The following is a 26565-nucleotide window of genomic DNA, read 5'->3' as shown; positions in this document are numbered from 1 at the left end:
ATTTATTTCATTCTTTTTTTTTTTAAAGTATGGCTACCAGGAAATGTGAGGTTACTAATGTGAACTGCATCATCTTTCTAACAGGAGGACTTCTGTAGTCTAGATATCATCTCCCAGCCTTGCCTTTGGCCACTGCATCACTAGTGAAGCACAGAAGCAACTGAGCTCTGGTGCTGAGGGAGAACTGCTAGTGACTGTAGCAGTTTGGCCTGGACTCTGTGATTCCAGGGACTCCCTTGATACCAGGGTGAAGGGCTGGGGGCGGGGTGGTAAATACTGAGCTTGCATATGATTTCTTCTGCAGCTTAGATTTGATCTGGTTTGAGAAAATAAATAATTCTAGGCAGGAAGAAAGAAGGAAAAAAAGTGGGGAGGTAGGTGGAAGAAAGAAAGAAAAATCAAACAATGGTCCCATCCTACAGCTCCAATGGGTAGGATAAAAATTAAAATAAAATCAACCTAGTCCATAAGATCTGCATTAAATTTCAATTATAACCATGATCTCCTAAGTGCTGTGAGCTAAGGTCTCTGCCTGAGGGGAAGTAGTCAACAGATTTCTGCCTGGCAGGAAGGAAGTGGTCCTGGTTCAGAAATAGAGGACTAGAAGTGGGGTTCATGCCTGTATTTGCTTTTGTGTTTTCAGAGGCTGACCTTGGGTCTGCGGCTGGATGGGATAGACCAGTAGCTGATAATTGTGTGTGGCAATCCCCACATCAAGTATTTACCTTTAGTGATGTCTTAAAGGAAAAATGTTTACTATCAATGAGGCCCAGGAGATACCACCAATTTATACTTTGAGGAGTGTCTAACATAGATAATATTAAGTTTCTTAATTTTTTTTCCATACACATTTCTATGTTTCATCATACATATGTGCTCAGGAATTTCTCATATGGCCTCTGTAGGGCTGAGGCAGTTAGCACTCCTGAAGAGGAGGCTAAAGCTTACTTAGGGGGAATAAGGATGTAAGGCAGCCAGGAGATACAGCTCTTCACAATACCCTCTGAAGGTATAAAGAGTCACTGTCTCTATCCATTTATCTCTGAAGATCCAGGCTGGCTTTTAATCAGAATTAACTATGTGGTGTGCCATAGAACATGGAGTTAAAACCAATCACATTCATTCTGTGGGAGGTCCCAGAAGTCAAGGCCCTCAATCCTTTTCTTTAAACTCAACCCAAGAGTTCAGACTTTAACCAGCAGTCCTAAGCCCAATAGCGGTTTATAAACATGCACAATGTTATCAGCACTTTCCTGTAGGGGATTTTCAATGTAGTCTGGAGAATGGTGACATGCAGATTAGCTTTAGGAGAAAGAAGTTTTTAAGCACTTTTGAAATGCAGTGTCATTTTATTTTCCCTTGAGGAAAATGGCTATGTGGTATTTGTTAAAAGGCTGAATAAATTAAGTTCAAATGAGGTGACTTGTTTCCACCTGTTGGTGTGGATGGCAATAAGTTTGCTTCTGTTTTGTTTTGAAGAACTATGACATATTATGAAAGCATTCTGTTAAGGACACAAAATTTGAATTCAAGTCACTGTTACAGAGCCTTACTTTATTGTATTAATACTTTCTGTAAACTTCTTGGATATTTCATCATTAAAACTGAAAATGCCCACTTTCAATGCTTTATTTAAAAATACAGTAGATTCTGTGGTATAGTCTTATATAATCTTCAGAGAGGAGAGGTGGCCTTGCACTGTCCCCGTGTCTTCCCATTGTCTGGGAGAATACCTTTACTGATTTGATTTCTTTTCTTTTTCTTTTTCAAAAAGCAATTATTGAGCTGGGCTAGTGATGCATGCCTGTAATCCCAAGTTTATGGGGGAGACTGAGGTAGAAGAATAACTTGAACCCAGGAGTTCCACACCAGCCTGGTGAGACCCTGTCTCAAAAATAATGAATAAATAAAATAAAATAAAAGTTAAAGTGCTATTTTTAGTATAACAAACGAAGACCTATCATCTTGCTGGTTTTTCTTTTTCATTTTTTGGCAAAGCTGGCGATTAAATCCAGGGCCCTGTAATATGCTAGACAAGTACTCTAGATACCCAAACCCCCTGTTTTCATTATTTTTAAAAGAGAAGGATCTTCTTTGTAAGTAACTGTTCTTATAAGTGTGGTGTTCATCCTTCTGGAATGTCCTCTGTGTCTAACACACACACACACACACACAAACATAAATATCTACTAAAAACCAACTTTTTGAGATCTTTATGTAAATAGGAATAATGTACTTATTCTGTACCCAATTCCCATTCAGAAGGGGCTGTTTTTGATCAGCTCTGCTATAAACATAATTGAATTAGAAATGATTACAGAAATCATAGTAAACCATACACACTTACACAGTACTTTAAAATTACCAAAGTATTTTCCTATGTTTTCTCATTTGATCAGGATAATTGATTAGAATAATCACAACTCCTTATCTCACATTTCTGGCATATCTACTTCCACTTCTCCCGAAGAAGGAAAGTAGTAAACATTTTTTTTCTGAACACTCCCCTAATGTCATGCACTTGATTATTCATTTGACAAGCCTGGTACAGCCCATCCTATGGGCCAGCTTCCCTGGTTGCCCCAGGGACCCTAGGGTCCTCTTCCACACTGACTACATTGCATGCCAACCAGATGCAGCAGGAAGGGCTGGTGAGAGCAAGCTCATCCTGGCTTTCCAACTGCCTCACTGTGTGACCATAGGCAAGTTCCTTCTTGGAGCTTATTTCTGCACCTGAAGATGGTTGTAAGGAAACCCACCCAGAGGAGGAGTAAGGAGAACATTGGACAGTGTTTGGAAAAGCCCCTAGCAAAGTGACAATGGTATAGTCCTGTAGGTCCCAATGGCAACCACCCTTAGCCTAACTTAAGTTTGTATTTAAGTGTACTAGCAAGAAAAGAAAGCTAAAAAGTGGGGGTGGGGTGGAGGAAGGGAAATAACCATTGAGTACAATCCAGCTTCCAAGTCAGACTTTCTGTGCCATTTAACTAAATGACTCTCATTAGGTATTAACAAAGGGAATGTGAATCAGGGGAAAAAAAAAAAAACTGTATTACCCTCCTCAGGAGGGTAATGACAGAATGAATTCTAAGATAAACCAGAATGACAGAAGAATGTCATTCTTCTGTCATTCTGGTTTATCTTAGAATTCATGACAGATATGACAGAAGAATTCTAAGATAAACCAGAGCAGCCCTTAATGGCCAGAGACAACTGGAATGCCTTGACCATCTAGCCAAAATAGAATTAAAAGGACTGTTTTATCATCTGTAGCACATTCAATGATTACATGTTAACAGAAAGTTTCTTTCATTCTGGCATAAAATTTTAAGGAACTAAATAAACTGATTACTGTGCTCGTGACATTTATTTCTAAAGCCTATTTTTCCTTGGGGTATCCAACACAGTCTCAAAATTTTTGACAAATGCACTGAGATGCTAAAAAATAGATAGATAGATAGATAGATAGATAGATAGACTGATTTAGGTTATCAAAGATGGACCCTGGGCAAAGGTACCTCAAAATAACACAAACCTCTTCCCCAGTTAATAACATTCCTGACAGCTCCCGACTTCCCCACCGCCAGAGACCCTGGGTAAGACTCTTACCATCGGCTGCGCTGAAGTACTCTGGGTTTACAGAGGCATACAGCACTCCATTCCCCAGCCTGCTGTTATTCCTGCCAAGAAATGAGAAAATTCAGGTTAAGAAACCCTATTCTCCATCTTTCTGGAGATATTTTCATCTTTGTTACATCTGATTTATTTGTTGATTCATGAAGTATCTTGAGAAAGAAAGGGAAGAGTGCTAACTGCTAACAGGAGCTCTGGTCTGCAACCCCAGTTCAGTCTAGGGCCAGTAGATATTTGAGGACACATCTTTTGGCTTCTTTGGTGGCCTCGGATCAGAGTTTTTAAAGAAATAATAGTTTCCTTGTTCAATGGAAATAACACAGTTTATGTGATGGGGGGGGGGGCATGTGTGGAAAAGCTCCACGTTAGCCAGCATAACCTGTGCATCAGAGAAACCAATGAAGGGAAGAGGGGTATGAAGAAAATAACCCTTTTTGTTGTTGTTAAATCATTAGAAAATGTTCTATTCTCCTGTAAAGAACGTTTGACTATAAAGTTTTCCACTCTGTATAATATTTCCTGAAAGAGCTGACCTTTGCTCATGCTCAAATAATCAAACCACTTGGCTGCAAAAATTGTCTTAAATTGGCCCCAGTGCTCACCTCTTTCTATGGAAGACATACAGCATTATCACCAGCCCTCCCACGATCAACAGGATGGCGACCGGCAGAGCGATGATCAGATGGATGAAATTCTCATACGTTGCTGCAGAAATGAGAAGGACATGATATGATGTCATTAGGTGAACAATCTGCTCATTTTATCTTTCAAATTCATGTAAAAATATGAAAAAAAAAATCCCTAAAAGCTTTTGTACTCTCCTATTGAACACTAGGAATTCCTGAAGGTAAATGGTATCAGAAATAGCAAAGCAAACAAATGGAATATTTGAAAAAAGAGGAAATAAAGGGTTGGGCATATAGCTCTGTGGTAGAGCACCCTTGAGTTCAATTCCCACTTCTGTCAAAAAAAAAAAAAAAGTTACATGTAGAATGAGGTATATGTTTATTTTTTTAACGCAGTATATTCTGATATAATAGCTTAAATGATGGACTGAAGGAGTCTCTGTACGTAGTTTAATGATTCTTAGTGGATACACACACATTTGCTGAAATAACATTTACTTATATATATACTGACCTTTACCTGTTAACATAATTCCATAAAAAATTTAAAATAACCGGATGGTACCCCTTGCCAATGCTGCTCTAAATTTTCACAATCATTTGAGACCTGTTAAAGTCTTGAGACCATGAGTGCACTTGTCACCAGACTTGTATAACAGATGATAAGTTGGGCAAAAGGGATTCAGATGTGTACCCCTGAAAATTCTGCCAGATGCAGGAAATCATGTCAAAAGGTAGAGAAAAGTAGACCACACATAATGGCAAGGATACAGAGAGCAAGGGAGAGGAGAAAGGGGAGTTAAGGGAAGCTCCATAGGAGAAAATTTCTTTAGCCTGAGTCTTGAAAGAGAAAGATACACTTTCCTTGGGATAAATGATTTTATAAGCAGAGGAATGGCTTAAAGATGACACTGGAGAGAAGCCAGGGGCCAGCTCACCAGGGGCTTAGACCAAACCAAGTGGTTTCAACTCCATTATTCAGATTTAAAGGAGTCAACAAAAGTTTTCAAAACCAGCAGTGAACTGATCAGATTCATGTGCTGGGGTCCAAGAACAGACTGGGGTCCTCTCCACTGCCATGTCTTGGAGAATTGGGAGGAAATATGCTGCAACCTCTGGGGATGCTCTGTGGTACTCAGTTCTGACTTCAGGAAGAAATCACTGCTCCTTTTCTATAAACAAGCCAGATTACAGAGATAACCTTGCCTTCCCAAGGTCATAGGGGTAGCTGGTAAGTCATGGTTCCAAGATGGGAAGCCAGGCTTTCTACAGCCACACCTCAAAATACCACCAGAACACAAGCAACCGGCAGGCTCTGACCTGCGGTAGTGGAGGTGGGTTCCACAGACATTTAAGAGGCAGAGAGAGAATCCATATGACTTGGATTGGAATGAAAAATGAGTGGCTGGAGAGAAAGAAGAATGAAGGATAACTGTGAAGTTCCTTATTTGGGTGATCAGGGCTACTGATTGAGCTAAGAAACCAAGGAGAAAAGAGGTGTGTGTTTTGAGGACAGGAATTTAGATTTTGGTTTTGTGCACAAGGAGCAAGAGGTACCCAATGGACATCCAAATAGAGATGTCTACTTGGAAATGGGCTTTGAACTCACTGGGGACCAAGTTACGAGGACCATAAGTCAATGATTATTTTGCTACTAAAATCTGTTATTATTATTTCTCTTTAAAATAAAAACACATACATTCTCTTTAAAGACTATTAAGGATGCTTCAAATTTTTTTACATTAAAAATATATTTATCAAGTATCTTTCAAAATGAATGCAAGTTTCAAAATATTCATGAGGTATCAGAAGCTAGGAGGCTTCTTTGTTTCCCCTTAGACTAGAACTAGCCCATAGACTATTTGTTGTATTTATATCACTGGTACTACTGGTCAGGTTCTACTGTGTTTAAGTTTCACATTTCAACAGGCACATGGAGAAATTGGATCATATCCAGAGAAGAACAAAATGAGTAAATGGTTAGAAAATTGATCTCTGCAACTGGGCTGCAAAAAAAAGGCCAAAGACTTGAGAATATTTAATCTGGAGAAGGGAAGTCTGGGGGATAATTTAATAGTATTCAAGCACATACAGATTTTTTGTTCCTAAAAAGATAGCAAGTGCCAGAAAGCTTCCAAAGCTTCCATCTCCTCTGAGGATTAAACAGGAGGAAATGAGGCTAAACTGTAGTGGGAGAGTCTTGTCTGACATAAGGAAAAGCTTCCCAGCAGCAAAACTGGCATGTGGTTTCAATTTCCCTGCAGTTCATGCCAACTTCTGCTGGAGAAACTCCATCAGAGTGACTCTTGGGTTCCCCAGTGGCATCCTGGCACTCACAGGGTTACATAAGGAACAGAAAAGGCAGAAAGGAACATGACCTCTCTGAAGAAAAGCCAAGTTCACTAAGCCCTAAAGCCAAGGATGCTGTTTCATAGATCACAGCCAAATGCCAAGACCCCAGGCCTAGGCTCTAATCCTTGGGGATGCTGGGGATTGAGGGAGAGGGAAAAAGCCACCACTCTGGTGAGGGTTATATGAATGTTGTTAGAGTTTCAGGTACTGGAAAAGTGGCATAAACTGTAGTTTGGATAAATGTTCCACAAAGGCCCATGTGTTGAAAGCTAAGCTCCCAGTCTGTGGTGCTATTTGGAAGTGGTAGAATATCCCCCCCATAACTTTATTAAGATAAAATTGAAGTACAATACAATGCACATATTTGAAGTATGCAATTTGATCAGTTTCAACATGTATGTAACCAATATAGTTAATAAAAAAGCATTTCCATTACTTTTTTTTTTTTAAATTTGAAATCATGCAGACTGGGTTTCCTGCATGATTTATTACATTAGGAATCAATCACCATAAGATATATAGAACCCCAAATCCACATGTCAATTATTTAAAAATATACAAAATAAGAAATAATACAGCTAAAATTTGATAAATAAATCTAATCAAGAAAATAAGCAAGAACACAAAAATTAATATCAATGGAAAGAGAGCTATCTAATAATCTTACAGATGTTAAAATATATTAAGGTAATATTATAATTGAATGTGAATGTATGTGATAGTTTACATAACATGGTCTATATTAGAGAAGGCTACATGTGCTGCTAAGAAAGTGTATTCAGTCATTGATATTCTATATGTCTGTTAAGTCTAAATTATCAATTGTATTTTTTACTTCTATAGCTTCTTTAGTTTTTTGTTTGGAGCATCTATTGGGAGGTGGTAGAATCTTTAGGAGGTAGAATCTAGCGAGAGGGAGTTAGGTCACTGGGAGTGTGCCTTGAAGGGGATATTGGGACCCCAGTCCCTTCCAGTCTATCTTTGCTTCCCAACCAGTAGGAGGTGAGCAGCTCTGCTTCACCACATACTGCCTACCATAATATACTGTATCACCACACATCCAAAAGTAATGAAGCTAACTGCTCATAGACTGAATCTTCTGAAACTATAAGCCAGAATAAATATTTTTTCCTTATAAATAGATTATCTCAGATGTTTTGTCACAGTAATGAAAAGTCATATAAGCTAACTGGTCAGACTAGCTTAAGTGGACTAAATGGGAGAATTCAGACTATTTTAACTGACAAAATTATCGGCCTAAGCAATTATTTACCTTTGAAACCTGAACTCAGGGACAGCACAGTGCCAGATACATAAACTATCACCTCAGTTTACAATTCTATTCACTCCTATCCTTTTGCTATCTGTCATAGAGGATTTTCAGATAATCATGTATATCTCTGAATATTCAGTGTTGACTAAACTACTACAGTCCTTGTTTTATTTTTTTAAAGAAAATATCTATTTATTTTGACATATAAAATCACGTATGTATTTATCATGTTTTGAAATATGTATGCATTGAGATAATTAACATGCATTATATCACATAGTTATCATTTTGGGGGGTGAGAACATTTAAAAAATCTACTCTCTTAATAATATTCAAGAATATAATACACTATTATTAACTATGGTTAGCATGTAAAATGGCTCTGAACATAGACCAAGGTGAAAGCAGAGGTCTTTACTGGCTCAACAGTGGTTGCACCATTCCAAAAAGAGGAACTCAGACCCTCTTCCAACCAGTCACACGAGGTAGGGACTCAAAGTCCAGCAATCCCCTAGACTGATTTCCCAGACAAGGCACTGGCTTTTTAGCATGACACTTCCGAGAGTTGGTCTATGCCATTTTATCCTTAGCAACCCAGCCTTCCTGAATCTTGGACCAGCTTTCAGTTTTATCACACTACTCTTTCAATAGCCTTACTTTTGGCTGGGACATAGAAGAACACAGGATCTGTCCATGACCCATTCCCAGAGAGAGAGGTAGCCTGAATCCGCGCGGTATAGTTCCCTGGGTTTAGCCGGTTGAGCTTGGCCCCTCCATATTTTCTATAATCCTGTCTGGACACACATTCTCGCTGATCCTGAGGGGAAATAAAACACATGCATCAACTGCCTACAAACATAGTAGATATCTGGCACTTGCCAGCTCACTTGCTACCTCGGTGACTCTAGCTGCCCAATCTTTGACCAGCCCCACCCCCCAAAATGATCCTCCCTCAAGTCATTTAAACAATATCCCAAAACTGTAATCAAACACTTTGGAACCCAAAAGAACTTTAGGAGAGTTAAAAATTATTGACTGACCTAACCTATGTCATGAGATAATTTTCTACAATGAAACTATTCTGAGGATGAGAAGCATTCTAGCTTCCTTCCAGAAGCATGGAGCTGCTGGAAAGACCTAAATCCTCACCAACTTTCCACCCAATCTTATTGTTTGAAGCTAAGCTAACAGCAAGTAAATTGAGTATAACATTGCACATGTTGTCAACCCTGATGGAAATACATGCAGCTGCAAAGGAAAGCCCCAGTCTCACCTCAATTTGTGATCCGTATTTTATTTCATACATTAGAATCAATCCATTGGGGTTCTCAGGTTCTGCCCACTTTAAAAAGATGGAGTTCTCAGGCCTTGCCTCCCAGGTAACTGGGCCAGGAATGTCATCTGCTCCTTCTGTACAACAATTTAAATAAGGGACAAAGTTGGATTCAGGTCCCCAAAGAGGGTGACAAATGCTGGGGTCACCTGAGAACAACCCTCCTCCCCAAATCTGTGGGGGCGTGGCTGTGGACAGTGATCATGTGGGCTCCTCCTGAGTTGGCTGCTTACACACACAACACAGGTTTAGAAACTGGACCTACCTGATGACTCATGAATCTCAAGATGCCACGAGTCCCCCACCAGAAGCGCCTGTGACCAAGCATAAAAACTTCCTGGCACTATAAGTAATTTTCTTTTTCTGTTACTTCTACCTCTTGAAGAAAGAGCCCATCAAATAACAAAACACTGAAAGGGTTCTGACAAGCTGAAGTAGTGCATGGAGCCTCCAGGTTATGACATGGATCCTCCAAGGGCCACATATACATAGCAATTACAAGTTCTATGTTGTATGTGAAGGATAGCTACAAAGCCAGTCTGTAAAGATACTACTAAGAAACAGGTGCTGAGAGCAAGTGAGCTGACCCTGCCATCATCTATTCCTGACCCCTCTTTCTAAAGGAATGTAGTAAGCCAAAGTCATGGAAAATTCTACTGACAAAGATGTCTACAGATTAGCTGGGCTGGGCATGGTGGCGCACACTTGTAATCCCAGTGGCTTGGGAGGCTGAAGCAGGAGGATTCTAAGTTCGAGGTTAGCCTCAGCAATTTAGCAAGGCTCTAAGCAATTTGCTGAGACCCTGTCTCAAAACAAAAAATAAAAAGAACTGGGGGATAGGGCTGGGGATATAGCTTAGTTGGTAGAGTGCATGCACATGGCCCTGGGTTCAATCCCCAGCAACACACACACACACACACACACACACACAAGATCGGAGGTACATATCTCAGTGGTAAAGCACCCCTGGGTTCAATCCTTAGTACAAAAGATTAGCTGGTCTATGTTAGAGGAGTGTTGGGGAAACTGAGGCACTGGAGGCTGAGGACTGGCCAGGGAATGCTACATGTCAGTGCCAAAACTATGTCAAGGAAGCCTCCCTTCCCAGACTTTAGTCGCCTCCATGCCCTTTCTACTGCCTGAAGCCTCTTGCAGGAGTGAGGGCTGGGCAGTTCATTCATCTTCAAAGATATGAATGGTTGTCTGAGCAACAGGCAGTGTCTAACATACAAGGGAAATGCATATTCAAATAAGCAGGACCACTGGCTACTCTAATAGTGACTTGAGGAGTAATGGTCACTCTGGGACCCAGGTAGTCAACAGGGGTTCATACAGAAACTATGAGAATGCAGAAGTGAAGAATAGTTTATGAGGCCAGGGACTATGCAAATGCAAATGTGAGCCAAGCAGAGGAGTGGGGACTCTACAGGGAGCTCTTAGCTCTCCAGTATTTTCTTTGGAGAGCCTGAGATAGGAATGACATCACAGTGACAGCATGAGCTCCATTTCCTGGGCAGCTGGTCTACCAGGCTGTCTACTAATGACCACATACATATTCCTTAGTAGGACTGAGTCTCAGAGTTGTCAACCTGGATTTAAGACCCCATGTCCACAAAACACAACCTTCTCTACTAAGCTGTGATTGAGTCAGCAGTGGGGCTAGCTGGACCAAACCATACCTGCAGGCATGGTTCTGGCAAAGACAAAGTTAGAGGCACTACAGCCCAGCTTCTCAGCCTCATGATTACAGCTGTGAATATCAATGCGGTACAAAGTAAAAGGCCGGAGGTTAGAGATGACAGTTCTCTCCTTGTTATCCACTCTGCTCTCAAAGAAAGGGTACTCTGTCTCAAGTTCTTCTGGATCTGTCATATTGTAGGAGTCCATCACTGTGGTGTTCCTGCTTCGGCTGGACATGGTGGTGTTGGCCACTTGCATGACATCTCTCCGCTTCCTTTCAGGTCTGCAAGGAAGAGAGAAGCTTGGCTTATAAGTGTTTCTGCCTCTTTTGTCTTTTCTTTGACTAGAGTAAGAAAGAATAACAGAAAAGAAAAATCTAACCCTTGTAACAAAAGGAACTATTTAACCCCTTTGGGTAAGAACCAACAAATAATATGGGGATTTTCTTACTTATCTTGCTTTCTCAACTCTACCCCTCAGGAACAGCACATATGCTTCTTACTAAATCCCAGAGCCACCCTGGGCTAGGCAGTATCTTCACTGTTTGATCAGTGCCATCTGGTCACAGACCTTGTGGTTAAATATGTAGGGGTCAAATCTACTAGTTGCACTAAGATTTATGAGGGGAGAGGTGATGTGGTTGCTCAGGCCTCAGCTAGATGGGGCAGAAGGAATTCAAAGGCCTGTAATAGTGGCTTCTTGGGTTCCCTCTGAAATAAAATAAAGATGCCACGATTTGAGCAGTAAGCAAGTGCTTGAACTTCAGGATCCTTTCTTGGAGAATCCTGCTAATTGAAAATCCTAACCCTAGCTGGGAGCAGTGGCACACACCTATAATCCCAATGGCTCAGGAGGCTGAGGCAGGAGGATCAAAAGTTCAAATCCAGCCTCAGCAACTTAGTGAGACCCTAAGTAACTCAATAAGACCCTGTCCCTAAATAAAATATAAATAAGGGTAGGGACATGGCTCAGTGTTTAAATACCCCTAGGTTCAATCCCCAGTACCAAAACAAAACAAACAAAAACAAACAAAAGAAAAAGAAAGTCCCACCCTAAATCCCTGGTGCAGGCCTTACTCCTGTAAATCTCTGGAGCCCAGCTTTGCCTCCCTCTCAGCAGTGGGCCTTGTGGCCTCCTCAAGACTCAGCCTTTGTCACAGATTTGAGTAGGGCTTGAAACAGAAACAACAACAACAACAACAAAGACAAAGGGAATGCATAAAATCCCCAGGGAAGAACAACAATACCCAAAAGGGCAGATGAAGGTGTGACTCTCCAATTGGTGTTTTGGTGGGCTATAGAAAAAGGGGCTTCCCTCAGAAACCTTAAAAACAGGCTCCTTGGGCTGGAGGTATAGCTCAGTGGGTAGAGTGCTTGCCTTGCATGCACAAACACTGGGTTCAATCCACAGCACCGCCAAAAAAAAAACAAAAAAAAAACCCAAACTAAACAAACAAACAAACAACAACAACAACAACAACAAAAACCAGGCTCCTAACTTTTACAGGAACCAAGAAAACTAAACAGCATGAGAGGAACATCCAGACAGCACACCAACCACCATTAGGTTAGCCATGCACCATGAAGGAAATAGGGTGTGAGGCTACTGGATGGCTGCTTGTCTTATGAATGGGCAAAGGGTAGCTGGGAGCAAATGAAATAAACCTTGCCTGGTAAGAAAAGTAAGAGTTAAAAAAAAATGAGAAAGCTCAGAATATAGGAAGCTTGTGAGCCTCATGTATGAGGGAGAGCAGTAGCAGGGAAAAAAAAGTTCACCCAGGGAAGAAGGCATCCCGGAAGATATGTGAAAAGTTCAGTGGATGCCTCACAAGCCTCTTTCTGGTCCCTAGGCCTAAATCTGGAAGGTAGGAGGCCAGGAGAAAAGACCATGGGCTCCCTTGTCTGCTCAGCCCATGGATTTTTCAGCAGAACACATGGTCTTTCTTTGTATAGTGATACTTGGACACCATTAAAGGCAGAAACCACCCAATAGTTAAGCTCATTCCAAAAGGTAGCAACCTACAATATCAGGGGCATGTGAATTTGTTTTTATAATGCTGGGGAAGGATTAGGAAATGAGGTCAATAACTCACCATTCTTGCATTGTGCAAAACAACCAACTAACCACCTACCTTCTTGGAAGGAAAGGACACAAGAAACAACATTTATTGCTAGGGAGATCTTTTTCAACACGTTACCAACAAATTTTCTGCCCTTACTTGAAAACCAACACAATACACACTTAAGTTTACAAGTAAGAAGCTGCTTAGGTTTGATCTACTGCAAAAATAGTTCTGGTCTATGCCCTCCCCCAGCCACTCCTGTTGAAATGGTATTACACCATTAAAGTACTTAACAGTTTACTTATTTGTAAACACCACACTTTTGGAGACCACATAGCTACTGCTATGGACATCAAGTCAGGTGTTGAGGGAGGTAGGCAACAAAGAACATTAGCAGGAAGGTACAGGCTCAGGTAAGCAAAATGGCCCATACATAATTCTTTGTCATGGCTACATTCCAATGGCATGACCAATAAGAAATACTGCCAACTTTCTTCACTCTACTCCATGATACAACTTACTCCTATTGGAAAACATTTTACTTCTCAACATCTGTCAATGTTTTAGTTAGATAAAGCAAACTATGTATTTGAAAATTAAAGATGGTGGTAAAGGAAAGGTGTTTACCACCCAACACTGACTTCAGAAAGTAACTTGACAAACTCTACCTTCCATTCTATTTCAAACACAAAGGACACATGGGACCATGTGGAAGGGACTGTATTTGACTTATTTGATTTTAGCTCCCAAATAAATTGTTCTTAGAATGGATTGAAAGAAATCAAAAGTTTTTGGTAAGCTGTAAAAACAAGAAATGAGACTTGGTGATTCAGTTATTCTGTCATTTGAATACCTCTTTATGTGAATCTTCTCAGAACTTACATGAATATCAGATTTATGCCTCATTATGAGGCAAAAACCAATGAAAATTCTTACAAATTGTGGCCTCTTAGCATGGACAAAACATGGGTATTCTTCCCATGAAAAGAGAGAACGAAGTTGGACTTATTTTGGGAGAGAGAGTCATGCTATGGGATGTGGCACAGAGGAAACTTATTTTAAACCCAACAATATAAATGCTTTGCATTCCTTTATTGTGATGTATGTAAGAAATAATAAAAAATAAATAATTAAAATAAAGAAATAAATGCTTTGCATTAATAACATCTGTGTCAATTTAATGACCACCTTCACACCACTTAGTCTGGTGTTTTACCTCTGATGACAAAAAAGATATTGTCTTGTCACTATAATTGAAAGCTAGGGGCCTTTCAGCAAAACCTTTGCATTGTTAATGGTTTGTCCACTGAGAGTTCTTGTATGGGAAGCTTAGTCCTCAGTATGGTTGTATTAAGAGGTGGTGGAATCTTTAAGAGGCGGGCCTATTGGGAAATAATTAAGTCACTGAGGGCACTGCTCTCAGAAGGGATTAATGCTGGTCTCAAGGAGTAAATTAGCTGTTTTTGCAAAAGTGAGTTGTTAAAAAGAGCAAGGCCAACTGCTGAATCTCTCTGGCATCTTGCTAACTTTTGCTCTCTCCTCTAAAACTGAGCCTCAGGTATTTTATTATAGTAACAGAAAATGGACTAGTAACACTTTCTAAATCCTTAAAAATCTGAACTTTTGGAAAAGTAGATTGGATAATAAATGTATCAGTATAACCAATAGCCTCTGATGGTAAATATACAGACAACTTCTTGGGGCCAGGTATGTAGATCAGAGGTAGAGTGTTGTCTCGTATATGTAAGATCCAGTGTTTGATCACCAGCACCACAAAACAAAAAACAAAAACACAAACAAATAAACATACTTCCTGCCCAATCTGCTTGAGACATTCTATATTCATCCAACCTCCAACCTTACAACAACAGTGACTGCCAGTAGCTGAGCCTCTGCTGGCCCAGGTGGAGTGGATCATGTGGAAGATGCAGGGCAAGAAAGAGCTTATGTTTATGAGAAAGCATGTCCAAGACCCAGAAACTAAATTAGTTAGGATGTCAGAGGGGTCACCAAGCCTCACTAAGTTCTGATTTCAAACATCTCTTAGCTTTTTCCAGTCCTTAAGCTTTTAGATTCTAGGAATCACACACGGTACACAGATATCATGGATAAGAAAATAGCAATGCACACTAAAATACAAGGATGACACTGAAATAGCAGCCCTATAATCTGTCAGCCAACAGGAGCTCTCCCAGTGGGATGGTGGTAGGGCTGGTGGTAGCCTCCTGGGCCCTCATTGCTCTAGAGGCTTTAAGTGAGAGATAGAAGGGAAGGGATGGGAAGAAAGCCACCAAACAGTGAGGATTTTCATTCTCAAAAGGAAGTAGTACCTCCACTTCCAAAAGGTCTTTATTTCCTACTTTACTGATTCTTCAAAGTAAGACGGCTATCTCTGACCATTTCACAAGTATCATGAAAGTCACTTGACAGAAAAAAAAAATCACTTTAAAATCCATTTGTTGTTACAACTGAAGACAGTCTTTAAGGACAAAGTAAATATGGAATAAAGTGCAGCTTCAAGCTTCCAAGGTCTCAGAGGAAGAGAAAAGGCCAGGCAGAGTGTTGATAGCTAGGGCATCCTGGGGACTGGCATTGACACCTTGGAGAGACACTGCTGGTCTGAATCCAGCTTTCTGCCCAGTTTTCAGATATGAGGCTATTTCTGAATTCTGCACTATAATCTTCAGGAAGAAGATTATAAAGGGAGTCAAGGACCTCCACTCCAAGTCTTTTCTCAGACATTACCAGCCAACTCTGCTGAGGTTTCCTCCAGTTCTTAAAAACCATTTAATTCACTTTTTGATAAAGTATTAAAATTAAAAAGCATATCTATAGTATAAACTTTTGCCATTATAACTATTTACCTGTGTAATTTAGTAGCATTAATTTCATTCATTAGAGTTATACAATCATCACCATTTTTGCAAAAAAATTCTCACCAACCCAAACAGAAACTCCACCCATTTCAAGATAATTCCCCCATTGCCCTCATCACCTTACTCTATGCTCCTAGAAAATTCTAACCTACTATACACTTGCTTAATCTGTATATTTCATATACATGGAACCATATAGTATTTATTCTTTTGTGTCTGGCTTTATTGGGATGTCATTTGCAGGATTCATGCATGTTGTATCATGTATCAGAATTTCCTCCCTTTTCATGGCTGAATCCTAGTCCATCTATTTGTACCACATATGTTTATCCATTCATCTGCTGACGGACAATGAGTTGTTTCTAGCTTTTGTTACTATGAATAGTACTGCTACAGAAAATGTCTATTCCTCCATTTCTGTTCCCACTTCACAGAAACCAAGGCTTAGAGCACAGGAGCAGAGTGACTCCTTGAAGCAGGGTATCTGTTACTTTGAAAGACTATGTTCTATGCTGCTTCCCAAACCTGCTTGTGAAGGATGCCTGGGGCATCTGGTTACATTCTGAAGTTGGTTTGACTCTGACTTTCCCCCTCTTGCTTCAAACCTTCTCTGCCAGCATTGGGGAGAAATGGAAAGGGCAGAGATGAGCCCAGATCCTGGCTTTTCCTTTAGCTGATTTCCATGAGTGTGTACATGTGACTGGAGACCTCTGAGCCTCATCTCTCAGTATCTGTGTGGGGGACCCCACCTGCTGTCTGCAGGAGGCTGTATGGGTGAGGTAGCACCCATCATACCTGCAGTGCCTAATAACAGGAGCCCCAGTCCCCTTCCTTTTAGGACTAACCAGTTTCCACAGAAGCTCCACTTACTTGACTAAGCCAATGTCACCTCCCATTGTTCCCTCTCAGTGGCCTCCTGTATCATGTCCCACACTACCAAGTAAAGACAAAAGCAACAGAATCTGCTCAAGCATCACCATCCTCTAGGGGATGTTTTCAAATGGTACAGGTACCTGGGCACAAAGATGGAGTTATGCAGGAAATTCTCAAAGACTTTGCGGTATTCAGCCTCCTCCTTCTCAGCTTGCTTCTCAGCTTCAGTTTTAGGGCAAGCACAGCAAGGCCCTTTCTCACCACCACACACTTCAGTCTTGGGATTCTCTGTTACCTCTTCGACATCAATGGTGCCGTCAGCATACTTCCTGATGGGGATTTTGTCTTCCAAGAAAAGAGAAGTGAAAGGGAGAATAGGAATGAAAGCCAAGTATAACTGGCTTGTGAGGAGAAAGAATAGCTATCAGCACCTTTAATCAAGAAAGTGCTGGTTTCTAATGTAGGGAAATTACACTATTACCTGGTTGGTGTATTATTGGGCTCAGATACGTTCAGACAATGGGCATGAACAGGTGCACCTCCCAACTGGGCCACTGCTGGCAACCTTACCTTTGGAACAGTAATTATGCCGGTACAGGTAGCCGTCCTGAGGCTGCCGCTGCCATCTCACAATGTAGTAACTCAGGTTACCGTTGGGTAGAGATGGGGGGTTCCATTTCACAATCAGCTGAGAAGAGGAGTTCGATGCTGAAAGGACATCCAGGGGAATGGAAGGAACTAGAAAGGAGAACAAAAAACATTTCAGAAAATGAAATGAACCTAAGGTGGAGGCTATCAGGTACTCACTGCAAACCAACAGGAACCTGCAAGTTTGACCTGCACCAGAAGATAGCAATGAACACTGAAACACAAAGAGAAAACAAAACACTGTTTTGAAAGAATTTTAATTTAAATGCCAACATTTCCCTTTACAGCATTTATTTTTGGGTAATCTTTGTAAAAACAAACACTGCTGAGTTGCAAATGGGAAAGGTTGTTGGGGCAAAACCAGGGTTAGAACAGATGACAAAATCTACAGTCAATTCAAACACTTGATCTTTCTCATTTATTACAACTGCCATTCTCCAAAATGTTTAACTCTGGCAATTTTAACAAATGCTAAAAGTGACTGATTCGAATTTCATCTGAAATTTTGAATCTCTGATAAAAATGGCAAGAATACCAAATGAAAGGTGGCAGTAGAATGGGGGCTGCAGACCATGTGTGAGAGTGTATGAGTGCATGTGAGCATGCACCTGTGTGAGAGGGGTCAAAGGGACAGATGAGACCAAGAGCATGGAAATCCACCAATCCTGCAGTCATGCTTCAGTGGAACGATGAGACGTGACTCTGAAAAGCAGCCTAAAAATCAAACACATGTTAAGCCCTGATTTTAAGCCAAGGATTCTGTGGGCAGCAAAATAATACCGATTTTAGGCAAAGCATAATAATCCAATCAGCCTTTACTTACTAATGACAACCTAACCCAAATCCAGAACTAACTTATGCAAATAGGGAAAACATATCCCAGGGCCAATGAAATCTTGTTCTCATAAGGCTCACAAAAAAGCACCAATTTCAATGATTTTTCCAAGGTGCAAAAGATATATAAAATACACAAAGATCCAACACCTTTAAGGAATGCCTCTTTGGGAAAAGGTAGGATTAATGCTAGTTTTTTAAAGAAAACAAAACCACTAGATGCTCAGCCAATTTAGAGTTTCCAAAAACAAGTATTTCAAAAACAAACACCTTATTGTTAGATATTACAATGACAGGTGCCACCAAAAAGCAAAGAGAGAGGACCAAGTCATTATTTATCTCTACCACTCATAAGGACAGGGGCCAAAATGGAGTAAGCTGAGTCAATCTGTACAGGGCTTGGTTTTCTATCTTTGGGGAAAAGAAACAGGTTTCTTAAGAATTTGCTGTAACAGTTGGGTGTGGTGGTGCACACCTGTGACTCCAGTTCCTTGGGACACTGAGGCTAGAGTGTTCCAAGTTCAAGGCCAGCTGGGCAATTTAGTGAGACCCTATCTCAAAATAAAAAATAAAAAGGACCAGAAAACATCAGTGGTAGTTCAGTGGTCAAATAAGTCCAATGGGTTCAATCTCCAGTATTGCTTAAAATTAATTTTTTTTTTTTTTTTTTTGCTATACGAAGGAGAATTTTCTATTTTTTTATCAAACTAGTTACAGTGTTTTACTGGGAAGGGTTTCTTCCAAATGTTAAGAGGAAAACTTATTCTGGTGCATTTGAACTTCTGCTGTATGAAGCCTTGCCAAGGGTTAGAAGCCTATGCCAACTTTATCTCTATAAACTCTTTAGGGTCAGTGACATTACTGTGACCACTTACAGGGTCACTGAAATGGGGCAGGGGAAAGGAGGGGGAACCAGGCATGCACGAACAAAAGGTTTTCCCCATCTACTTTTTCTTCTCACCCTTTCTGCCATTTAAACTTATTCTGTGTTAGGTTTATGAGTATTAAAAAAATACCTTGCTCTTTTTAAGAGCAGTCATTATCAAAAAATGCTTCTCAGTGCTGTAGACTATTACCCCAAACCTCCCACAAATTCATATGTGGAAATACTATTCCCCTGCAGATGGCATTAGAAGATGGGGCCTTTGAGAGGTGATTAAATCACAAGGGTGGAGTCTAGTAAATGGAATTACTGCTCTTACAAAGAGGACATCAGAGGTCCCCTTGCCCATTCTTTCTGTAATGTAAGGACACAGCAAAAATACAGCTTTCTATAAACCAAGAAGTTGGCCCTCTCCAGATACCAAAGGTGCACATGTCTTTATCTTGGACTTTCAGCCTCCAGAACTGTTGAGAGATAAATTTCTGTTGTTTATAAGTCACCCAGGCTATGATATATTTATTATAACAGGCAGTGTCTTTAAAAATGAAGGGTAGCTCTCTACTTCTAAATTAGTCTTTATATACTTGGAAAATACAAATATATACAAATGTTGCTTTTGTTGTTTCCAGATTATGGAGTTGAGAAATGAAGTGCTTTAGAATATGAAGACGAAACATCTTCAGTCAATAATCATATACCCACGACAAAGTAGGTCTTGAGTTTTTGGGTTTTGTCCATTTCTTAGGAACACTAGTGATTATAAAAATGGAAAACCAATGAGCCACAAGAGGTTAGTGGTACACAGATCAATCAGCATGGCTTCAGTTCCCAGAGGTTTAAGCATCAAAATAAACAAAAAAGGCAGCCACAAGGGGCTATTTCCTGGTGGGGCCTTCCAAGGAAACTATCCCAGGACCCCGGAGGACCTGGGCTTATTGGCACAGAGCAGGTAGAGGATGAAAGGTCACAGCAAGTCCAGAAAATGGCACGGGAGCCTCTAAGATATTAGCAGCGGGAAAAAAATGTAATACAGTGTTACACGTTGACAAGAAAGACTATAGGTATATCTTATGACTGGCTCTACAACTATACCTTGTCTATCCAAGTACAACAGGTCATAAAGAGGCAGGAGATGGGGGTGTGTCTGATTTGTAGATACCTGAAGCATTGGTACGAATGTACAAGATTTCACTCTTGGCCCCACGAATGTGGTCATTCTCCACCATGGTGAGGGTCACGGCCTTGACATAGACTGCGTATTGAGTCCAGGGCTTCAGCCCATGCAGTAAAATGCCAGGTTCCACATCTTTGTTGGGAGGGAGGTCCACGTCCACCATGTTCCAGCTATTGGAGCCACAGGCATCCTGCCCATCATATTCTGTGACATTTTTAAAGGGTCTGAAAGACAATCAACCAAGTGCAGAGAATATTTCAGGGCTCTGATGTCAATGCTCTCAAGAACCTTCCCCAAATGCTGAGCATGTAACACTTTCTATAGTGGGAATTCCAAATAAAAACTAATAATTATACTTGTACAGAAGAAACTGGTCTCTGGGTTCATCACAGTTATGCACTACAGAATGAGTACTCAGTCTCAGGAAGGGGGCAAGTACTATGTTACTGTGATTGAAGATGCTGCTCCTTAAGACATGCAAATACTATTTTTTTCTCTTCTGAATTGCAACATTTTTTCCATCATTAAGAAAAAACAAACACAGTCTATTAAATGCAAACATCAGATATTGATAAAGGATAACTTGGAGATAAAACTGACATTTCTACATTAAAAAAGAATTGCTTCTAAAATTTAAATTGTTCACAGCCCATTTTGATGCTTAAGTAACTTATAATATTTAAATATCAGATTGTTTCAGAAACTAGCAAAAATTTATTCCTTAGTGAAATTACCAGCTGACACTGCCAGTATTGGTAGGATCTTCAAAGAGAATGGAGTATTTTACATGGATGTATGATTGAATAGGGATTCTATATATATGAGATGAAAGTGCCTCTGGCCACTGGCTTCTGAAACAGACATTAACCTGCCTGCTGTCATAAGGGACTGTTATGTATACAAACACTGAATGCCTAGTAATTCTGAGCTCCCTATTATTTGCTGGCTATACCAATTCCTAGGACCCCTAACTCCAGCAGAGAGAAGTGTGCCAGGTGCTGCCATTGCTGCTTGGCTCTTGGGAAGCCAAGCATCTGGAAAAGAGATTTATGCTTTGAGATGGAACCTGGATAAGGAGATGATTGACTGGGGGAATCACTCAAATACAGGAAGCAAAGGAGAGAAGGAGACCAAGGAGAGATTGCAATCTGTAAGAATAAGTCATGGCTTAACAGGTAGGTGAATGCCATCTGTACACAAGAAAAAGCCCCAGCACATTCAGGGAGAAGTCACAAAATGCTGAACATATGAAGGTCAGTTTCTCTACATTCTCATTCACTTGTTTGAAGGGCTCATGACCTTGAGCAGAGACTGGAAGAGGCCCATAGATATAATGTCTGGAAAAAGACAAGGGAGCAGTCTAGGGTCATACTCCTGCAGGTTGTTCCTAGAGTAGGTGTTCATGGGCATCACATGTGCTCATCACAGTTTATGACAGTTTGGACTGACCCAATTCTCTGAAACACAAAGATTTTCCCCCTTTGGGTTGAACTTATTCAAACATCTCTAATTACCAATAAACAATGAAAAGCTCAAGCTGATACTTTCCTGTTTATGGCTGTCACCAACTAGAATCAATGTTGCCTGAGAGCTAAGGAGGATACATGAGGATGAAATTGAATATTTGGCTTGGTTCTGCATGGGGAACCCATTGGCTTCCTGTTCAGCCAAGGCATGCAATGACCAAAGGACTGACCATGCCCACTCCCAGCCCTGCCAAAAGAATGACATCATGAAATGCAGAAACTCACGCCTCCTTGTAGTAAACAGTGAAGCTGATGAGATCCCTGTAGTCCGGGGGCCGGTACCGGTGCCAGGTTATGATAATGCGGTTCTTCCACGTGGTGGTGGATGTGAAATGTAGGACATCACTTTCACCTGGACACAGAGGTATCTCATGAGTGATAGAGATACATGCATCTCTGAAAAGATACTTGTCTGGGCACTATTCTTTTCCCTAAACCTGGTAGTACATACTAACTCTCTTTCTGGACTTTGTAGGTGGCTTTCTTATTTTCCACTGAGAATTTAGTATTTCACTATGTAGAACTCATATGAAGGTCCATTACTTCATTTTAGTTTAGTTAGTTGCACTGGCCACATGCCCAGGAATTATGTGACCCTGTGTTTCTTAACCTGAGAGAAGGGCCACTTCAGTGAACAAGATGGCCTATCCTTTACACACTGGCTGCCAAAGGGGATTTGGTTAAGTGAGAGTAAACCTTTAAGCTGGAGCAAGTCTTTTTAGAGAGGATGGCACTTGTTCTGCTGGTATCTGCTTGCTTCTGTGCAATCAGCGAAGGCATGTACACTACCTCAGGTGAGCCACAGAAAGGAGATTTTCTTAAGTCTAAACTGGGTGTCAACCTTAAAGAACAACGAAACTCTTTGAAGGCCAGCTAGAAACCTGCATTAGATTAAGTACTGAAAAGAACTATTGCCCTGGCAGAACTCTCTGTGCTCTGGAGAAGGTACACCTTGGCTGGTAGGGTGCAGCAAAAAAGCTGGCCCAAGCCTCTCTTGTTCTTTACACCAGATTCCAAGTATAAAAAGAACCAGAGAGGACCAATAGCTACTACCCTGAAGGAAACATGAAAATCTCCAACCAGGTGTCCTTTGCCCTATGTTTGCCTGACTTTGCATACCACGGAGGTGGAGCACAGGGTTGGAAGGCAAAAAGACACTACATAGACCTTGGAGCAAAATGTGCTCAACTGGGATGTGGGAAATGTTGCAGATTCCGTTGAAGTGTTATTTAGAGAGAAAACCCCGATTGTGTTTTTGAAGGAAAATAAATGGTTTCATATTCATGAGCTGACAGGTCAGGCTGCCTGGCTTTGAAAATGCTCTGATATATCCATTTGCCTATGGCCTAAACAGGGAGCAAGTCAGGGTGTTGGAGGGGAGGTGAAGGCGCTAGCTATAAACATGCTCTCTACCTCTAGCTCACATCTCTTCCCTCTAAAACTCTGGCTATCTGAGTATCTACCAGATAAATCCGAACACCTACAAAATAAGCTAGGACTAGATGCTAAACAATTTATAGATTCAGTTTTCTGTGTGTGTACATGCACGCAAATCACTCCCTAACATATAAATTACTATTTATTTCCTAACATTTTAAAGCTAAAGGCAGTGAGAAAATTAGCTCTTAAAATCCTATCAATCCAAAAAGAGCCACAATGCTTTTAAAGCAGTTTTCATACAGGGTTAAAGGAGAAGCATTCTGTGACATCCCAGGCCTAGGACCACACTTAAAGAACAGCTGGTTTAACAGAAGCTGAGCTTCATATCTATGAGAGCATAAAGTGAAAATTGTATCACCAGAACAGTGTTAAATTATATTGTTCAAAATTTTAAAAGTATATGGACTCAAAGAAGCAGGCTCACTCCATCTTTTTGGTATTGGTGGGGGAAACGAGGCAGAGGTGAGTGAGAGCGAGCAGCCCAGGGCCCACAGTGGTTTTCTTGCGGTTGAGCTCCTTCTATCCCCAGGCCTCTGCCCTGATCCTTGGGAGAAGGGCAGAGCTGGCCTGCCCCAGACTCAAGTGTGCTGGCTCTTCTTTGACAAAAAAAAAAAAAAAATCTTTGTCCTGGTGCAGAGAAAGATATTTCACTGTGTATTCAGTGATTACCCCTTCAGAATCTGAGTACTAACCTATTTATAAATGTTGAACGCACTGATGCAGATGCTCAGGAAAATGTATCAACGTGAATATATCAGCAATCTGCCCACTACTGACTGTGGCAGCAAGGTGCTAGCTAAGGTGGCCTGACATACCTCAAGAGAAATGAGAGGCAACAGGGGATCAGAGATGGGTGGGAGTGGCTGCCCAGAAACACATATTCCTATTGGAAGAGGGGTCATTGGTTATCAGGGCTGAAAGAGCCACTGTGGTTTGAATGTTGTCACTCACAGGAGGCTCTTTCTCCATTGTTTCTGGTGTTTATGTCTCCTTTGCTTTGGCGCCCTTTTGTCCCTGTTACTTCCTCCATGCGGTAAATTTCAGAAACACACAGTTTGGGATTGAAAGCAAAGTACATTTTCCCAGATTTGATGGTCAGGTTGCGGTGGTCCCAGTCCCACAGCTGCTGCAAGTTCTGGTTATCCAAGACATAGAAGGAATAGTTCCTGGAAGCACAGAAATCGACATTATTGTACCTGCTCATGTCCATGTTCCACCTCCAGCATGCTGGCCCCACCCAACACAGGTCCTCTTTACCATGTGTGTCATGCCATAACACATTTCCTTTACCAATAAGAGATTTACTTATTGATGCCATGTAAGAGCAGATAGCTGCTGATAACAATGACAACAGCATGAGTCAAGGACAACATATTGAAATCAATAGGACACTAATTAATTTGATGACATCCATTACCAACATATAAAGCTTCTCACATGGGAAAATGCTCCTCAGATCATTCCCTAAAAATGTCTTTGGTTATTTTTTCTCAGAGCCAGGTGTGTACGATGCACTTGAAATCAGTCCATGGGAGAACAGACACGCTTCACTGCCCAACCAGAACAGCTTACATATTTGCTGCAAAATCTCCCATTATCCCTGAGAGTAAATCCTACCCATGCCCAATAAGCAGCACACGATGAGATGAGAGACAGGGGCTGGGGTAGGACCAATACTAGGTTGCTTCCTCCTCTACTTTTATTTTTTACCCAGAGAAGCCCTAGCTTCAATGCCTGGAGGTATGGGGGTGGAGAAATGTTTCTGATAGGTAGTCCCCCACCCTGGGCCTCTCATTGATGCAGCAGGACTGTGCGTCCAACACAGTGGTTCTTCAAATTTGATGTGAACCAAGTTTATTTTTAGAGTGCAGGGCCCTCTGCAGAGATCTAACGTAGAGAATTGCCTCTCTAACATGAGCCAGGTGAACTCCAGCAAGATGCTGGAGGCCCAGAGCCCACCAGACTGGACATGGCTCCTCCCCCAATTCTCAAGTTGTCCACCAAAGGGAAGATGTGGGGACAACCAGCAGGACCCTGGTGTCAGGAGAAACCCATGTCTGGGTGGTGGGGGGGGACAGGTGAAAACTTGAAGGTCTGAAGAAAGATCCCTCTAATAGATCTTTCTCTTTTGTACCCCATCCCTCCTGTTATGGTTTGGATATGAGGTGTCCCCGAAAAGCTCATGTGTAAGACAATGCAAGAAGGTTCAGAAGAGAAATGATTGGGTTGTAAGAGTCTTAACCCAATCAGTGATTTAATCCCTGATAGGGATTAACAGTGGTAACTGAAGTGGTATGGTGTGCCTGGAGAAGGGGAGAATTGGGGAGTGGCTTTGGTGTATATATGTGTATCTGGAAAGTGAACTCTCTGCTTCTTGATCACCATGATGTGAGCTGCTTTTCTCCTCCAGTTCTCCTGCCATGTTGTTTAGTCTTACTTTGAGCCCTGAGGAATGGAGCCAGCCTTCTATGGTCTAAGATCTCTGAAACCATGAGCCCTCTTCCTCCTCTCCAATTGTTCTTATCAGATCCTTTAGTCATAGCAGCAAAAAAAGCTGACTAAAATATCTCCCCCTCAGGTAACTAGCAAGCAACACCATGGCTATCGGTCTGAGTCCTCTGTGTTGACGGGTCAGTTCCCTAAGGACCTTGAATCCTTCCTCTCTTCCTCTGGTGTCCAAGTCTCAGATTTCTTCAGGTTCTCTCAGAGCTTAGGACTTAGACAGTTCTTTGAGCTATTTCTGAGATCTACTCACAGACCAATAACAAACATGCAGAGAAAAGAACCTTGGCCCTCTCTCCAAAGCCAGGAATAACCAGGACAAAAGAGAACCTTGAAGTCCTCTCCTACCTCTGCACCTGCTGAGGGGCTGTATTATACCAAAACTAGGATCATCCTGTATTATACCAAAACCAGGACCTTGGCTCATCCTGATCCATCCCCAGCCTGAGTCTCATCTAGGGCAAAGCATGAATTATAATTACAATGCTGTCAAGCAGTCTTGAAATTTCCTTAAGAATTCACAAGGGAGTTCATACCAGAAGGAAGTTCAGAGACAAAACCCAAGGACCAGAAATGCCATTAATGAGTTGAAGGACCCTGAGGCAAGCCCTTTAGTGCTATTTGTAGCACCTTTTTCTCACTTACGGAAGGGACATGAACAAGTGACATTTGAGCTCCTTGTTGACTTTTAAGAGTCCTAATGTCCAGAGGAATTAGAGAGCTGAGATAGGGTCTGGCCCTCTAGCTTGAAGTCCTAGTCCTCTCTGAGCACTGGGCCCTCTGTGCACACAGGGTGTGTGTGTGTGTGTATGTGTGTGTGTGTGTGTGTGTGTGTGTAGGGCCCTGACAT

The 26565-nt window shown here is 41.3% G+C and overlaps 1 protein-coding gene across 2 annotated transcripts in view; it reads right to left on the bottom strand.

Moving 5' to 3' along the window:
* Igf1r (insulin like growth factor 1 receptor) overlaps positions 1-26565 on the bottom strand; it is a 309374-nt gene that overhangs the window by 30031 nt on the left and 252778 nt on the right. For both annotated transcript variants that reach the window (XM_046436272.2, XM_046436277.2), the window contains 10 exons: positions 24165-24379; positions 21999-22125; positions 20233-20471; positions 17279-17446; positions 16849-17053; positions 10897-11180; positions 9158-9294; positions 8542-8701; positions 4236-4338; positions 3610-3680 (listed from right to left, as the gene is read on the bottom strand). In XM_046436272.2, coding sequence (XP_046292228.1) covers positions 3610-3680; positions 4236-4338; positions 8542-8701; positions 9158-9294; positions 10897-11180; positions 16849-17053; positions 17279-17446; positions 20233-20471; positions 21999-22125; positions 24165-24379 — 1709 coding nt within the window. The remainder of the gene's footprint in view (positions 1-3609; positions 3681-4235; positions 4339-8541; positions 8702-9157; positions 9295-10896; positions 11181-16848; positions 17054-17278; positions 17447-20232; positions 20472-21998; positions 22126-24164; positions 24380-26565) is intronic.

Source organism: Marmota monax, unplaced genomic scaffold (genome assembly GCF_021218885.2).
Source record: "Marmota monax isolate L192 unplaced genomic scaffold, Marmota_monax_Labrador192_F-V1.1 WCK01_AAM20220418_F8-fsc00005, whole genome shotgun sequence".
NCBI lineage: Eukaryota > Metazoa > Chordata > Mammalia > Rodentia > Sciuridae > Marmota > Marmota monax.
The sequence above is the reverse complement of the archived record's forward strand: the minus strand, read 5'-3'. Positions and strand labels throughout refer to the sequence as shown.